Genomic DNA, 17,544 nt, shown 5'->3' on the forward strand with positions numbered 1-17,544 from the left:
TCTAAACTTTGCTATGGAACAAAAATAGCTACAAGAATTTAAGAATAATTATTGATAAATGTTAAAGGGGACCAATGATGCTCATTTTGGGCCCTTTGTATTGAGTAGTGGACTCCCATAGAGCAGCTACACACAATAACCCACACAGAAAGCTTTCTAGATCTTCCACAATATGCACCTATTCCAGCTGGATTTCATTGGATTTCCAAAACGCTATATTTTCATTTATTCCATGCCCCGCCTCTGGACACACCCACTCTGGTTTGATTGGTCCCACTCCCAAGCACTCATCCACTTATCCAGGTTTGGGTCGTGGGGCAGCAGTCTCAGTAGGGAAGTTTAGACTTCCCGGTCAGACACCTTTAGTTTCACCAGAAGGACACCGAGGCTCGGCCAGCTGTGAGACCGGCCCATCTGGAGTAGTTTGGTTCCAGAACAGGTTGAGGTGAGTCTGACTATGTCTCAAACTTTTGCACAAGTTTGGGCTCCTTCCCGACGAGAGAAGTAACATTGGCCGCCAAAGACCAGGTCACCCCCGCACCCTTCCTCAACCATCACCCAAAACACATTATACCAGACCATTATGCTTGCCCCCACATGTGGTGGGTGCACAAGGGAGAGATCCCGTGTGGTTTCTCCAGGCTGGGACCAGGCAGGCCCAAGCTTTGCATGTTCCTACTCCTTTTGGACATGTGGGACTGTGAATTGTTTATGTGATGCAGTCAATTGTAAACTGATGCATGTTCAAATAATATTAAACCATTACCATTAAGTACTAAATACAGTACACATTAAGCAGTACTAAATAGTCTTCTCTGCTCTTTTTATTACTGTCTATGTATGCCGGTCAAATAAACGTCCAAGTTTACTGAGGTTCCATGAAACTTTATTTGACACATTTCACAAATATTTACATTAAATGTACACATAATGGTAATGGTCATTATTATTACATACGATGGGAGAAAATTGTCAATGTAAACAACGAAAGATGACCATTCAAACCCAGATGGAACCATTCAAACATGTATAGAATCCAACCAGAACCATCCAAACATGTATAGAACCCAACCAGAACCAGTCAAGCATGCTGTTGAAAATGTTTTAAAGAAAATATGTTGATCGTGTCCATATAACAAAAATGGCTGCAGTTGTGTTGTTCTCATCTCCTGAAGCATCATTCAATCTAATGTACCTGGAATCACAAAAAATGGGAAATAATGGCAACATTAGAGATACTCTATGGCAGGTATGGCAAGGTCCATTTATGCAATTTTTGCAAAGATTATTCAAATTGTATTTTTTTTCTGCTTTGAGGAATCGCTCGTGTTGTAACGCGTGTATGTCACCCGCACACAGGATGTAAATGGAAAAGTTACTGTTTGATCATGCCATGACCTCATGTACTTTGTTACTTTATTATTGCCCGACCAAGTGGCTAGTGGTGTCTTTGGCTTACATTTTTGTTGCGTTGGCTTGATTTCAGCTGTTTTTGTCTCAGTTTACTGTATCTTTAATGGTTGATGAAGTCAATGTCAGCCAGTAGTAGAGCATGTTGGGTCGAAGTTGAGAGCTGGTGTCCTTCAGTCCAGTTGTTGCTAGCTTGTGAAATAATCTCAGACTTGACCAACTATTGGGCTTATTGCCATAACCTTCAACTATATATGTGTGAGGCATGATTAATAACCTAGCTTAACTTTTCCGAACTAACAACATTGCTGCATTTACACTTTGAGATAATTCATTTGATGTAAAGTGTGTTATAAATTAAAATTTATTATTAGGTAGCGTTACTCTGGAGTCACTGGAGGCATTGTGAGTGACACTGAGACTTTACTCACAACACCTATACCAAGACGCTGTGATACTGGCTGTAGCTGGGTTAATATACAGGTCAGTAAAGGGAACACTGAGTTTTTTGTTCGGTAGTGTGTGTCCCAATGATAGCATTGTAAGCTAGCTCATACAACTTGCTTTCTCTCGTTATAATGAAGAGAAAAGGGAAAGAAATACAGTTAGGTCCATATATATTTGGACACTGACACAAGTTTGTTTGTTTTTTTACCATTTTAACTAACTAAGTAACTAACACAAAACCACAGCTTTTACTTATGTTGTTCACTGTACGGCGTTTTTTTTTGGAAAAAGGAAACAAAATAATACTTTCATGGAGGTTGAGAGTTCCCCGAGTCTTGTTGGTAAAGGATCATTAATTAGTTCAGTTCAGGTCTTAGCAACCATTAGAGATACAACAAACTGAGACAATTATTTAAAAAACATAACCGAAACATAGCCGAAATAAATGTAACACAACAAAAACTTAAGCCTCTAGTCACTGATCACGCAATAATAAATGAACAAACAAGTCCATGAGGAAAAACACATTATCACAATGGCGTTCACCCCCTCGACTACTTTTTGTAATTGAGGTATTTTAATTATCTGAATAATCATTGCAGCCCTAGTTATTATATTTCCCATTCACTTTAAGTGGTCCATAAAGAATCTGAACCGAGGTGCACTATTTTCTGATGGCTGCTCTACAGATTAGATTGTTTAATTTTTGTCACATGACACTCACCTTCCAGAAATGCAAATTCATCTACGGCCTCAATGGCATTATCTGCAGACACACCAGGGAAAAGAAGTGATTTTCAAATATCCTTAGCAATAATTCTAAGTTAGTCAAAAATACACATACTGCATACTTCACTGTGTAACAATAATGCTAGATTTTGCTTGGCTGACTTCAGCAAATTCTTCACTGACTGAAAGGATTATTTCAAGTATTTCTGTGCACTCACCTAAGTCTTTTCTTTGCAGCGTTTTCCTCTTCCCTTGCTGTGCATACACCAAAGCATCTTTGGCGATCATCTCAACAAACAACTCCTGTTGGACAGGCAGCAGCAAATACGCCATATTTTTTTTAATCTGTCAGCAGCCATACAATGAACATGTTGTAAGTATGTTTCTATTTGTATCTGTCCATTTGTAACAACTTTCTGTATCAAGCACTCGTTACACATACAACATCAGTAGAATCTGATCTTATGTACCTGTGGGAAAATCCTGAAGGTATTGACTTTAAAAAGGACATCACTTTCATTTGCAATTCCCCTCCGCCCCCACTTCCATTCCACTAGTTTTACCTCCATACAAGCATGGAAATGTACTGTACATTATAAAATACTGTAAATTGGAAGATGAAGTGAATTAATGAGGTTACTGGGAAAGCTGGTGAAACTTTAGAAATTCTAACTCAAATATTTCATGTTTCTGATAATTTACGAGATATTTATACTGTACCAACCTTTGCTTTATATTGCTTATTGTATTGTTTGGTGTGTTACTTTCGTTAACGAACCGTTATAATGAATGAATGAATGGTTATTTTTAATTTTTATTGGCTATTTATGTTTAACTTTTTTTTTTTTTTTACTACGAAGGCACTTCTGTATGGCAAATCACGTCGGGGCTAAACATCGCGATAATGAATCGCCTCATGAACACCATTAGAGACAGTGTTGTTTACCGTGGCTTTAGCGATGATAAAGACGGACTCCTGGCTGGCTAGGGACACATCTGGGTCGGTCTTCATCAAGGCCTTGATTCGCGCCAGCGGTAGTTTGGAGAGCCGGCTATGACCCCCTGTGGCCGCGAGGCCCGTCATCTCCTCCGTCGTCTTTGCGCACCCCCGACTTTCTTCCTCGCTTCCACCGCGGTCAGGCTCCAGTTCCGTGTGGGTGACAGGCGACGCTAGTGTCGCTGCCATTTTTTCCTTTCTTCCACTGTAGCCAAAAGTATATCTTTTGTCGTGACAAAACAGGCGAACATTAGCATGTGTTTCCGGTGTCCCTGAGTTTACCGTGCGCTGATTGGTCAAAAAGCTTCTCATATGTCCCGCCTTTTCCTCTCCCGCCAACTAAAATGTCGTCTGTGATTGGCTTCACGGGAAACTAACGCTTTGCCATTGGCCGGAAGTGCACGCTCATCGAAAATGTTTTGCTGCCTTAAGAGCGTTTAAAGCTATAAATACTTTCATCACACAGGCTCAATGGTAATGTATTTGTCTTTCCTATTGATACAAAACGTCCACATCTTTATACATTTGTTTTATTATTTCACTTTTATATATATATATTATTTATTTTACTTATTTTGAAGGTAATGCCGGTTCAGCTCTCTTTCAAAGCAGCTATATCGCCATGGTAACTCATAACCAGGTTTTGTCCAAACGTCATGTTAAATTGGGTTCGCTGTTTCACTGTGTAATTGGGAGACAGTGTCACAATTTATTTAGAGCAATGTTAATAATAGACTACTAGCGTATAGTTATATAATCATCAGTGTTATATGTTCTCAATAATAGACTAGTAGGTAGTTACTATACCCTACTAGTCTATTATGAACAACGTATATAGTAACTATACCATACTACTGTGTTAATATATACTGTAACTATACTATAGTTATATAATCATCAGTCTTACAAGTTGTTTAGTAAAAGATGTTTATTTACATGCTCAGCATTATTTTGACAGTGGTACGCCCTTGTTCTATTGGCTTGCTTGTCTTGTGTAAACTACGCTGGCTGGGATGCCTTCGCTTTTGAGCTTAAGTAGAATAATATGACGTCTGTGTGAATGAGCACAAAGCTTAGAAGCGGACTTGACAACCGCTGCTGTGGTAGCGTTTAGCTTTGGGAACTTGGGTTTTGTTGAGCTGCATCTTGAGCACAAGGCCTGGGTTGTCGAGCCACTTTGGTGGTATACTCCTAATGTGCATCAATCATAAAAATACAGCTGCCAATCTGTCAGGCATGATAAATGCATCTGTCAAAAAAAGACATTTTCATAACTGGTTCAACATATACTCCAAAGCCATTGTTGTTGTTGACCATCAGCGATGCAGTTAGTAAAACCCACGATTGGTTGACTGTGTAAAACTTGTGTATGCAGCATTTCCATGCTTTGAGCTGGTGTCAGAGCCAGTGAGAAGGCCCACTAATGCTCTTCCTTAATAGGATTGTCTAATGAAGATAGCTTCACTTGTTCAGTCGCAGTCAAGTGTTGCAGCCTGAGAGACAGTATGAAGGACTCACAACATGCAGGTATATTTATTTCTCTTGCTTGGCTTTTCTCCTATGACTGCTGTTTAGAGAAACTTTGTTTTTACTGGTGTTTTAGGGGTGGGGCAAAATTAAACGCAAAAATGTAGCATATTGTTGACATACACTATCAAGAAACTAATGGAATATAACATTTTATTTTAATCAAAATTATTTCCATTACGGCTGCACGGTGGACGAGTGGTTAGCATGCAGTTAATTAGTGACTCCAAATTGTCCATAGGTATGAATGTGAGTTGTTTGTCTATATGTGCCCTGTGATTGGCTGGCCACCAGACCAGGGTGTACCCCGCCTCTCACCCAAAGACAGCTGGGATAGGCTCCAGCACCCTGGGACCCTAGTGGGGATAAGCGGTAGAAAATGAATGAATAATTTCCACTACTTTGAATTCTTGTGGTGAAATACCGGATGCATCCACAGAGTGGCGCTCTTCCAATAGAATTCCAGCCATAGAAACTATCTTGATCGCATGCACACTGTTAGAATGTATATATATATATATATATGTATATGTTCACACAGATATTGAAATGTATTGCATTTATTAGTTTTCTTTGAAGATATCAATATAATATATTTGTGCACAGTGTCATGTGACTACCAAAATGTTACCAACACCAATAATTTGTCTGAATGATAAGATTGGAGATATGCAATGTGTTTGAAAATGTATCAATATAATCATAGTGACGATGTAAACTGAATAAAAGGACATTTCCTGTAGCTGTAAACAGGAATGCAGCAAATTGTCAATATTTGCTTTCACTCTGGATTTCCACACATTTACTTTGTGGAAGACATTTCTTGGAAAAGTTGCTGTGTTTACTCTTGGGAAAACCCCTACAACACTGCATTCAGTACAGTACAGTACAGGTACCACAATGACAATTATAGCACATGACAAAAGGAACCCAAATGTAGTCTGGTAGGCCTTTCTCATGACCTGGCTTTCAACACCAGTAGCCTTCACTAATTAGATGTGACACTCTCATACTGGACCTTAAAAAACCCAAATCCTTTCCCTCAATGGAATTGGCCATGACCCATTGGAAAAAAGTCAGTCAAAAACATGAAGAGTAAAATCAACATGGATGGATGTACAGTATGATAGATGGATTGTTGGATGGATGGATGTACAGTATGATGGATGTATGATAGATTGGATGGATGGATGGATGGATAAACAGTATGATAGATGGATTGTAGGATGGATGGATGTACAGTATGATGGATCTATGATAGACTGGATGAATGGATAAACAGCATGACAGATGGATGGATGAACAGCATGATATATGGAAGGATGTACAGTATAATAGATGGATTGTTGGATGGATGGATGGATGCATGTACAGTGATGGATGTATGATAAATGGATGGAGGATGGATGGACGGATGGATGTACAGTATGATGGATGTATGTATGATAGATTGGATGGATGGATAAACAGTATGATAGATGGATTGTAGGATGGATGGATGTACAGTATGATGGATGTATGATAGATTGGATGGATGGATAAACAGCATGATAGATGGATGGATGAACAGTATGATAGATGGATTGTTGGATGGATGGATGGGTGTACAGTAGAATGGATGGATGCATGTACAGTGATGGATGGGTGATAAATGGATGGAGGATGGATGGACAGTATGATAGATGGATTTATGGATGTACAGTATGATGGATGTATGTATGATAGATTGGATGGATGGATACACAGTATGATAGATGGATGCATGTACAGTGATGGATGGAGGATGGATATACAGTATGATACATGGGTGGATTGACATTATGATAGATGGATGGCTGTATGATAAATAGATGAATGATGGATGGATGCATAGATGGACGAATGGCGGTATGATAGATGGATGATGGATAGATATTTGGATGGATGGATACACAGTATGATGGATGGATGTACAGTATGATAGAAGGATGGACGGACGGCTGATAGATGGATAGATAGATACTTTCATCTTTATTCATCTCCAAGAGATATGTGCATTTCCAGCAGCTCTGCAAAAATGTAATAATGAACTCAATCACATAAAAATTAAACAAAGAAGACAAGGTAGGAGAGACAGGAAAACAGAGTAAAAATAAGCATATATACAGTATATATATTTATATATATATATATTTCTAACAGATACGTAATGAGAAAAATATCCCAAAGAAAATAGAGCCAGGGGAGCAGCGTTGGCTGGAAGAGTGATACGTGCTTTCAGGTCAGACTCTCCACTAATCTCTTCATTAGATTTGTCGCTAGTTGCTTTTTTGAAACAGATTATCTGGAGGTTCTGACTACTGGCCAAATATAGCAACCAAATGTTATGTCTGCGACACTGCTGCCTTATTCTCTATAAATATATTCTGTCCAAATGTATTTGTGGCGGGCCGCCAAATAACATGAGTATTGGTGTGTATGAAACAACACTGTAATACTTTCCGGCAAGACACACTCCACACTTGGAAGAACAAGTACACATTTTTTAGAGCGGCATACACCCACGACCCTGGTGAGGATTAGCGGCATAGAAAATGGATGGATAGTCCCACATTGAGGCTGAGGCTTAAAAACTTAAAATCACCTTTGTGTTGTCATTCATGTTAGCATATATTGACTCAGGAAGCTAACTGCTGCTACAGTAGTAGCTAGTAGCTAGTTCACTCTCTCCATCCATTCTACTATCGAACCAATGCACACAGACAGATACAGAGTGAACCCGCTAGGGCAGGGGTCTCAAACTCAATTTACTTGGGGGCAACTAGAGCTCGGGTCTGGGTGAGACTGGGCCACATCAGGTTTTCCAAAAAAAAAACAATAAAAAAAACGCATTTATTAAAAACAAAAAACTTTAAAAAAAACTTTAAAAAAACTTTGCTTTGGTTCCAATTTTCTACAATAAAAGCTCTGATAAAACATTCCACTGTTCTCACATATCTTACTTTTTATTTTTCTACACAAAATAAGATGAAAAATAAATAAACAAATCAAGAATAAAGAAAATCAATCAATCACTAATAAATAAATATTATAATAATAATAAAACTTAAGAAACCACATATAGTTGGTGGGTAGACAAATTATTTTTTTCAGATTATAATTAACAAAGCATTATTTGAGCCCTGTAGACATGACAAAACACGACTATAGTACCATTTATACTCTTTATTTACAACATATTGCACAACTGCAGGGTCTTGAGACACATGCTAACTCGCAAACTAGAGAGCTAACGACCTAAACGGTAGCCTTCAAGTTATTTTCTTTAAACTTCAATAGCCAAAAACTTACCACTTCCACACGGATAGGGAGGATAACTATTAACAGTTATTTAACCTTCAACATGAACATTAATCAAACATAATAATTTTTTCTGGGTACATGATACCATACAGCATCCATATCAAACTTGCGCGGGCCGCACTAACATTAAACTTTCATATCAAACTAGTGTCCTGCGGGCCACATTTGGTCCGCGGGCCGCATGTTTGAGACCACTGCACTAGGGCCTGTTGGGTTCAGATGCCTGAAAAAGTCATAATAATTTCAAACATTGTTCCTTTTGTGTCTTCTTTTTCCAAAAGCCTTGAAAACAAAGCTTTGGCCAAAGCAGAACGGCCATAAAAAAGCCAAAGATGAGTCGCAGAAGCTGGAAAAGATCCCCAAGTCGCCACCTTCTGCTTTTGCTGTTTCTGTGAGAAGAGTCGTCCCGCAGCTGAGCGATGCTGAGAGGATGCGGCAGGCGCCATTCGAGAGGGCGGTCTACGACCTGGCACACAACGAGAGGATGGTCAATGACATCATCCTCGGGCGCAGGGTTGGATTCTACGAGCTACGCGGAGAGGTTGGGCAGGGTAACTTCTCCTCTGTCAGATTGGGCATCCATGCTTTGACCAAAGGTACAGTAGCTCCTGTTCATTATTGTGCTTGCTTCTTAATGCTTGCTCTTCACCTTTTAGACCAGGGGTCTCAAACTCAATTTACTTGGGGGCCACTGGAGCTTGGGTCTGGGTGAGACTGGGCCACATCAGGTTTTCCAAAAAAAAAAAATGCATTTATTAAAAACAAAAAAATTAAAAAAACTTCGTTTTGGTTCCAATTTTCTACAATAAAAGCTCTGATAAAACATTCCACTGTTCTCAAATATCTTACTTTTTATTTTTCTACACAAAATAAGATGAAAAATAAATAAACAAATCAAAAATAAAGAAAATAATCAATCAGTAATAAATAAATATAATAATAATAATAAAACGGCAAATAATAAAAACTTAGGAAACCACATATAGTTGGTGGGTAGACAAATTATTTTTTTCAGATTAAAATGAACAAAGCATTATTAGAGCCCTGTAGACATGACAAAACATGACTATAGTCACATTTATACTCTTTTTATTTACAACATATTGCGCAACTGCAGGGTCTTGAGACACATGCTAACTCGCAAACTAGAGAGCTAGCAACCTAAACGGTAGCCTTCAAGTTATTTCCTTTAAACTTAAATAGCCAAAAACTTACCACTTCCACACGGATAGGGAGGATAACTATTAACACAGTGAATCTCCTCTCCTGTCATTTCTGCAGAAAGAGTAGCAGTGAAGATCATGGACAAGCAGCGCCTGGAAAAGGGAGGCGAGGCTTTTGCCTTCTCAGAAATCCGCTGCATGGAAAAGCTGTGTCACCCCAACGTGGTGCGTCTGTACGAGGTGATGGAGACCAGCAGGAAGCTCTACCTGGTGATGGAGTACGGCAGCGGCGGCGACCTGTTCTCTCGTATCACCACGAGGGGGAAGCTGACCGACTTTGAGTCCAAGCTGATCTTTGCACAAGTGGTGTCTGCTGTGAAACACATGGTGAGCATCAGTGACGCCGTACTCTGGGAATCCACCAGCATCTCTTTACTTGCTGGACCTTTTAGTACCTTCCAAAACATACATCATTACCACCATTCATATTAAGTGTGAAATTCACATGGATTGATCAGATCAGTTGGGCTGCACGGCCGTCGAGTGGTTAGCATGCAGACCTCACAGCTAGGAGACCCGAGTTCAATCCCTCAGCCATCTCTGTGTGGAGTTTGCATGTTCTCCCCGTGCATGCGTGGGTTTTCTCCGGGTACTCCGGTTTCTTCCCACACTCCAAAAACATGCTAGGTTAATTGGCGACTCCAAATTGTGCATAGGTATGAATGTGAGTGTGAATGGTTGTTTGTCTATATGTGCCCTGTGATTGGCTGGCCACCAGTTCAGGGTGTACCCTGCCTCTCGCCCGAAGACAGCTGGGATAGGCTCCAGCACCCCCGCGACTCATCGTCAGGAAGTTGCAATATGTATTGTTTATTATTATTATTAAGTAATCCCTGAGACTTTACTCTTTCATTATTTCTATATATGTATTATAATTATTTCATATACAGTATATGAGCTGTGTGTTGCAGTGATGTCAATAACCATAACAATAATGTGTCAGTCTTGCTGACTGTATTTTTAGCACAGCGTTCAGTGGGACAAACAGTTTTCCAAATTTTTTCTATCACCAGCCAAACCAAGCAGACAAAAAAAAACACAGTCAGTGACTGATACACGATCGTTCCCACTGTCTTGTTATAAACACAGTGTATTTTATAAAAACAGGTTTAAGATCGGTGAGTAATATTTTATGCCAGCCATAAATGCAGAATGCTTGTGCGCCATCACGTGTGCCTAATGTTGTGGCCAGTCAATGCGGGTCTGCACAGCGCTGTACAGTGCTGCATAGCATGTTATGGAACACGTTTACTTGACTTTGGATATAAACCAAGATAGAGACAAGCTGAAGAAAACCAAAATAAGTGGATGCATTTTGACAAACGGCAAGCCGTTTTAAACTTTCCGATTGCACTTTGTATGTGAATGAGGCACCACTGAGGTCCTCTGTGTCTGCCGCTTGTCAGAGACCGGTTTGGCAAACTCCCATGTACTCTCCAGTAACCCTTGCAAGGGTGTCGAGCTGGTCCAGTGTTCTGTGATCGGCACGGAACCCACAGGTTCAACTAACAGTATATTTATATTATTTCACCTTTATTTTACCAGGTAAGATCAATTGAGAACAGCTTCTCATTTACATTGAGTACCTAGCAAGAGGCCCCGACACAAAGTAAAAACAAAACAAAACAAAACATATACAGAAATCCATAATGTAACCATACAATAAAAAAAAGTACCCAAACAACTTCATGTAAAACATCTCTATTGTCCCTTTAAGTTGCTGTGTTTTCATAACTGAGTATTTTTTTTAATAAAACATTAAATTGTTATCTGTGATTGGCTTCGAACCAGTCCAGGGTATACCCCGCCTCTCGCCTGAAGTCAGCTGGGATAGGCTCCAGCATACGCCCACCACCCTACTAAGGATAAGCGGCATAGAAAATGAATGGATTGAAATGTTCACCACCCCACAAATTTGGCAAAATTTAGTCAAAAAAAATTTATTCTCGGAAAACTGGCACAAAAAAATCCACATTGAATTCACCATAAGTCGATAATAGTTTATAAATATTTGATAGTACGTGTACAGCATACATGTACCATGTTATAAAGCTCACGATATTGACATGTTTATTTCTTTATGCTCCTCTGATGATGTTTTTTTGTCTGGTGTTGAGATTTTGCGCTTTGTTTGGCGGTCTGTAAACGCACCGTAAGTTGTGTGTTGAGACGTAAACGTTTGTTTGACTATGTTAGCACTAGCTAGACAGTGACAAGAGGCTAGCATTTGAAGAAGCCTGCTAGCCTTGTATGCTAACAACCACGCAAACATATATAAGGCTCCACTGACATGTGTTCCATGTGTTTAGTAAGTGTGTGAGGCTTATTTAACCTGCTCTGTGTTATGGTTATGGTTTAATTTATTTGACGATGCATCCAACTTACATTGCAATACATCACAGAAACCTCCCGAAGACACTAACTGTGCCGCTGTTCTAACCTTAACATCTAACCCTAATTCTAACCCCAACCTATCCTAAAACTAGGGATTTTTGTGTAATCACACAACTGAAAACTATGTTAGTGAACCACAACATGTACGTTTTTGTTGTCATTTCAGCATGACAACAACATCATCCACAGGGACCTCAAGGCTGAGAACATATTCTACACCACCAGCTACTGCATCAAGGTGGGTGACTTTGGCTTCAGCACCGAGAGGGGACCCAACGAGCCGCTCACCAATTTCTGTGGCTCCCCACCGTATGCAGCACCTGAACTCTTTCGGGAAAAAGGCTATATGGGATGCTACTCGGACATCTGGGCTTTAGGTATTCTTCTCTACTTTATGGTGACCACCACTTTGCCTTTTTTCGGGGACAGTTTGAGGAGGTTGAAGCGTTGCATCCTTCAGGGGTCCTACAGCATCCCCGCCTATGTGTCTGACCAGTGCCAGATTGTCATCAAAGGCATGTTGCGTCCAGTACCAGTGGACCGCTCCTCTCTTCGCCAAATATCAGACAGCGATTGGCTCAGGGGGATCGAGCGCCCTCGTCCTTACGTATCCCTGCCTCTGTCCCCGGCCCACTTTGCTCAGGCTGCTCCGGTTCTAAGTGAAGAAGAGGAAGAAGTGAAAACTCTAATGTCTGATCTGGGAATTTTGGCACTTCATTTGCAAAACAACCCCTGTTCAGACTCCAAGAGCCCACTGACCGGTACTTACCGCATCCTACTGCACCGGGTGCAGAAGAGGAGGTCTGTGGAGGCTTTGGGCTATGCGGCGCTTCGGCCAGATGAGTGCAAGAGTTCGGCCAACTGGTGTGTAGCGTCTGTGGACAAACACAACCCCTCTGCTGTCTGTCTTATACTCTGACACAATGGAATATGTGGGTGCTCACTCCTTCACCACTTAAGTGGGGTTGGTTGGGCGGTGGGGGGGTGGCAGATTGAAAAACCCCGTTTTACGGTATGCATGTCTTTATGAAGAGACTCTTATCCTTTTGAATGAAACCTTGGTTTTCCAACACCCAGGTTCTCACTGATCATATAATATTGCGCTAGAGCAAATGTTGAATCTTCCGCTTATTAATAAAGCCCAACCCCACTTGGAGAACTTGGAGAATATATACGTATACATATATACCGTATTTTCCGGACTATAAGTCGCACTTTTTTTATAGGTTGGCTGTGTGACTTAATGTGACTTATACTCCAGTGCGACTTATGTATTTTTTTTCTACCTAATTATGCATTTTTGGCTTTGTGCGACTTATACTCCGGAGCGACCTATAGTCCAGAAAATATGGTATATATATACTAGTCCTTCTCAAAAAATTTGCATATTGTGATAAAGTTCGTTATTTTCTGTAATGTACTGATAAACATTAGACTTTCATATATTTTAGATTCATTACACACAACTGAAGTAGTTCAAACCTTTGTTTTAATATTGATGATCGCGGCAAAAAAGTAAAGCAAAAATAAAAATCCCCATCTAAAAAAATTTGCATATTCCATCTGACCAATAAAAGTGTTTTTAATACAAAATAAAAGGCTTGAACTACTTCAGTTGTGTGTAATGAATTTTTTGAGATAGGGATTTTTGGTTTTTCTTTACTTTTTTGCCACAATCATCAATATTAAAACAAAAGGTTTGAACTACTTCAGTTGTGTGTAATTAATCTAAAATATATGAAAGTCTAATGTTTATCAGTACATTACAGAAAATAACGAACTTTATCACAATATGCAAATTTTAGGGGTTTTTTGTACTTTTTTGCCACAATCATCACTATTAAAACAATAAAAGGCTTGAACTACTTCAGTTGTGTGTAGTGAATCTAAAATATATGAAAGTCTAATGTTTATCAGTACATTACAGAAAATAACGAACTTTATCACAATATGCAATTTTTTTGAGATAGGGATTTTTGTTTTTTCTTTACTTTTTTGCCACAATCATCAATATTAAAACAATAAAAGGCTTGAACTACTTCAGTTGTGTGTAATTAATCTAAAATATATGAAAGTCTAATGTTTATCAGAGCATTACAGAAAATAACGAACTTCATCCCAATATGCTAATTTTTTGAGATAGGGATTTTTGGTTTTTCTTTACTTTTTTGCCACAATCATCAATATTAAAACAATAAAAGGTTTGAACTACTTCAGTTGTGTGTAGTGAATCTAAAATATATGAAAGTCTAATGTTTATCAGTACATTACAGAAAATAACGAACTTTATCACAATATGCAAATTTTAGTTTTTTTTTTTTTACTTTTTTGCCACAATCATCACTATTAAAACAATAAAAGGCTTGAACTACTTCAGTTGTGTGTAGTGAATCTAAAATATATGAAAGTCTAATGTTTATCAGTACATTACAGAAAATAACGAACTTTATCACAATATGCTAATTTTTTTGAAATAGGGATTTTTGGTTTTTCTTGCCTTTTTTGCCACAATCATCACGATTAAAACAATAAAAGGCTTGAACTACTTCAGTTGTGTGTAATGAATCTAAAATATATGAAAGTATAATGTTTATCAGTACATTACAGAAAATAATAAACTATCACAATATGCAATTTTTTTGAGATAGGGATTTTTGTTTTTTCTTTACTTTTTTGCCACAATCATCAATATTAAAACAATAAAAGGCTTGTGTGTAATGAATCTAAAATGTATGAAAGTGTAATGTTTATCAGTACATTACAGAAAATAACTAACTTTATCACAATATGCTAATTTCTTGAGAATGGATCTCCATCAGGTACATTTATTTTGATAATCTTATCATTACATGCTGCTTTATTTGCTGTAAAATGTTGCTAAATATGTGCATATTGTGGACATCCTGTCCAGCCATTGGGGCAGATAGTATTATTGAGATTAAGATTTTGATTTTGTCCTGTCATTGACCAAAACAGCAATGGAATAGGAGCATGTGTATGTGTGTAAGTCTGTCTGTAGAAGAGGACATTTCCTTTGGGAACACGATGGAGTGCTTTTGCTTTCAGATTGAAATTCTTTATGGACTTAGCATGTCCACTTAATGCCGTGCTAATCTTTGACAGCCGCCTGCCAGTGTCTGATCAGCACTGATGCTAATGATAAGCTTTTTGTCCATTCCCGCCAAGCCAACCCTGTTCCCACAGGAATGGACACGTTGTGTGTGCACGCCACCCTGGCTTGTTGTTTATGTAAGAATCTTGCTCAATCTTCATTCCAAATCCAAAGTCCTCCTTAATGCTGTATTTATGAAAAGTCATCCAGTAAGTGATTATACCTTTGGCTGTGCTAATGTGCGCCATTTGCTAACAGCATACAGGTATCGAACACAGAAAGGGTTAAAAAACATTTAGCTTAATTACTAAGGTGAATGTTGATTCGTTAATAACCCAATCATCATTTATTTCATGACAAATTATGTACAATGTAGGCTGCACGGCTAGCAGACTCGAGTTCGATTCCACCCTCGGCTTCCTCCCCCATTCCAAAAACATGCTAGGTTAATTGCCGAGTCCAAATTGTCCATAGGTATGAATGCGAGTGGGAATGGTTGTTTGTCTATATGTGCCCTGTGATTGGCTGATTGGGCTAGGAGGCCACGCCTCCCCACATGGCACCCATTTTTAGTCAGAAGAACATGTTGGATCTAGACTTGATAAGTTGGTCTACATAGATGGGTTTGTTGACATAAATGCAACACTAAATAAACAACCAATACTCTCTGCAGTTAAGTACTGTTGATAAAGACTGCCACTCCAAAATCTTCATTTGCTTTGGAACCCAAGGAACACATTCTCCTTCAGCACAATTCATGCTCCCATTAATTGGGTCCTGAAGCAGCAGACCATCACACTACCACCACCATATTTTACTGTTGCTATGAAATGCTTTTAAACCAGACCACAGAGTATTTTCCCAAAGGTCTTGGGGATCATTAAGATTTTTTTCTGGCCAAATGGAGATCAGCCTTAATGTTCTTTTTGTTCAGCAGTGATTTTGGTCTTGGAACTCTGCTTTGCAGGCCGTTTTTGCCCAGTGTGGAGTCATGAACACGGACCTTAACTGAGGCAAGCGAGGCCTGCACTTCTTTGTATGTTGTTGTGTGTGGATGTTGATGTGGTCTTTTGTGGGGTTTTCATGGGGTTATTTTGTTTGGCCGGCCATTTGTGAATAATGGCTCTTACTGCGGTTGGCTAGAGTCCCAAAGTTGTAGAAATGGCTTTAAAATCTTTTCCACATTGATAGATCTCAATTAATCTCACTTTAAGTTATGTTGTGCGGGGGGGGGGGGGGGGGGGTCACTTTTTCACACAGGGACATTTAGCTTTTTTTCCCTTCGTCATTTGTTTGATGATCTGAAACGTTTAGGTGTGACAACGATGCAGAAAAAGAAGAAATCAGGGCTTTTTCACGCGTATTAAGAATTGGTTTTTAATGTCCTGGCTTCCTTGTGTCGAGCTGAGATGTATTTTGTTTAACGACAATAAAGATTTGAGATGTTTATGTGAGGGAGATTTCATTGGCTTTTCTGGACAATTTCAACTCAGTGTGGTATTCTCACGCACATGCAAAAAAACGCTGCTTTTGTCTTTGAGCAACATGAGGCTAGGACATAAAAAAGTCACTGAATGCTGCATAATTGCAGCAAGATGGAACCAGTTGGACGGCTAGGAATGTGATTTCAGACGTGCAGCTTTGCAAAGTCTTGCTCAATCAGATAGGAGTATAACTTTCACTTCAGGCCACTCTTACTTTCATTTTTTTGGAACCATTACTAAATCTAGCAAATGCATGAAAACAGGATGCAATAAAAAAAATACCAATTAAAAAACACAATTCAAAACCAGAATGATTTGTTCATTAATAAATGCCTAATATTAATTTTTTAAAAATGACAACATTTTCTAGTTTTTTCTCTTCACTGATTGATCACCAAATAAGGTTTCTGTTCTTCTATAAATGTCACCATTTAATGAAAAGCATAACTTACACTCACATATCGTTATTAAAAATAAAATTGCACCATTTTAAAGAAAAATAATAATAATAATTCTTGTTTTACAAGGTTTTGTTTTAATACACTTCATAACACAACAAAACACTGCTGTACTAGTATACTACTACTGGGGATGTCAAAACATTCCAACTATCGTTTTGATGCTAGCACATGTCAATCTACTTCAACAGTAAATGCATCAAATTGTACTTCCACGGTAAGTATACATTAGTAAGAGGTACGAATATTCACTTATTGTTTTTCTTTGGCTTTCTGTTTATTGAGACCGTGTGTGGTCTCAATAAACAGAAAGCCAAAGAAAGCGCGTTATGATTGTCGGAGTGTCCATGAATGCATCTCACGGTTGCCCCCGTGACAATGAGGAAGTGAGGAGCCCTAGCTTGGATATACATACTGTCTA

General features: G+C 38.9%; 2 protein-coding genes across 5 annotated transcripts; one reads left to right on the top strand and one right to left on the bottom strand.

Moving 5' to 3' along the window:
* Nucleotides 1-858: 858 nt before the first annotated feature.
* On the bottom strand, nt 859-3,906 carry pole4 (polymerase (DNA-directed), epsilon 4, accessory subunit). Of its 2 annotated transcripts, none has more exons than XM_058073810.1 (4): nt 3,533-3,906; nt 2,805-2,931; nt 2,582-2,623; nt 859-1,195 (listed from the first exon to the last, which is right to left on the bottom strand). In XM_058073810.1, exons 1-4 carry the CDS (start codon nt 3,893-3,895, stop codon nt 1,182-1,184), a joined length of 546 nt encoding a protein of 181 aa, XP_057929793.1. In that variant the 5' UTR covers nt 3,896-3,906; the 3' UTR covers nt 859-1,181. The 2 variants fall into 2 exon arrangements, with proteins under 2 accessions (XP_057929793.1, XP_057929794.1); XM_058073811.1 differs by having other exon boundaries at nt 866-1,195; nt 2,805-2,889; nt 3,533-3,888.
* LOC131129876 (serine/threonine-protein kinase NIM1) lies at nt 2,942-16,408 on the top strand. Of its 3 annotated transcripts, none has more exons than XM_058073808.1 (5): nt 2,942-2,959; nt 5,024-5,110; nt 8,734-9,048; nt 9,734-10,002; nt 12,236-16,408. In XM_058073808.1, the coding sequence occupies exons 2-5, from the start codon at nt 5,089-5,091 to the stop codon at nt 12,986-12,988; spliced, it is 1,359 nt and encodes a 452-aa protein (XP_057929791.1). In that variant the 5' UTR covers nt 2,942-2,959; nt 5,024-5,088; the 3' UTR covers nt 12,989-16,408. The 3 variants fall into 3 exon arrangements, with proteins under 3 accessions (XP_057929791.1, XP_057929790.1, XP_057929792.1); XM_058073807.1 differs by lacking the exon at nt 2,942-2,959 and adding an exon at nt 3,487-4,057; XM_058073809.1 differs by lacking the exons at nt 2,942-2,959; nt 5,024-5,110 and adding an exon at nt 3,487-4,057.
* Nucleotides 16,409-17,544: the final 1,136 nt, after the last annotated feature.

This window comes from Doryrhamphus excisus, chromosome 5, assembly GCF_030265055.1.
Source record: "Doryrhamphus excisus isolate RoL2022-K1 chromosome 5, RoL_Dexc_1.0, whole genome shotgun sequence".
Classification (NCBI taxonomy): domain Eukaryota; kingdom Metazoa; phylum Chordata; class Actinopteri; order Syngnathiformes; family Syngnathidae; genus Doryrhamphus; species Doryrhamphus excisus.

Bases quoted from the DNA above. Each gene is read 5' to 3' on its own strand.
- pole4 (XM_058073810.1), bottom strand. From the start codon at position 3,895: ATGAGAAGCTTTTTGACCAATCAGCGCACGGTAAACTCAGGGACACCG. The intron at 2,932-3,532 runs GTAAACAACACT...GGCTGCTGACAG, and splicing joins TTATCATCGCTAAAGCCACG to ATTAAAAAAAATATGGCGTA. The intron at 2,624-2,804 runs GTGAGTGCACAG...GTGTGTCTGCAG, and splicing joins GCTGCAAAGAAAAGACTTAG to ATAATGCCATTGAGGCCGTA.
- LOC131129876 (XM_058073808.1), top strand. From the start codon at position 5,089: ATGAAGGACTCACAACATGCAG. The intron at 5,111-8,733 runs GTATATTTATTT...TTTTTCCAAAAG, and splicing joins GAAGGACTCACAACATGCAG to CCTTGAAAACAAAGCTTTGG. The intron at 10,003-12,235 runs GTGAGCATCAGT...TTGTCATTTCAG, and splicing joins TGTCTGCTGTGAAACACATG to CATGACAACAACATCATCCA.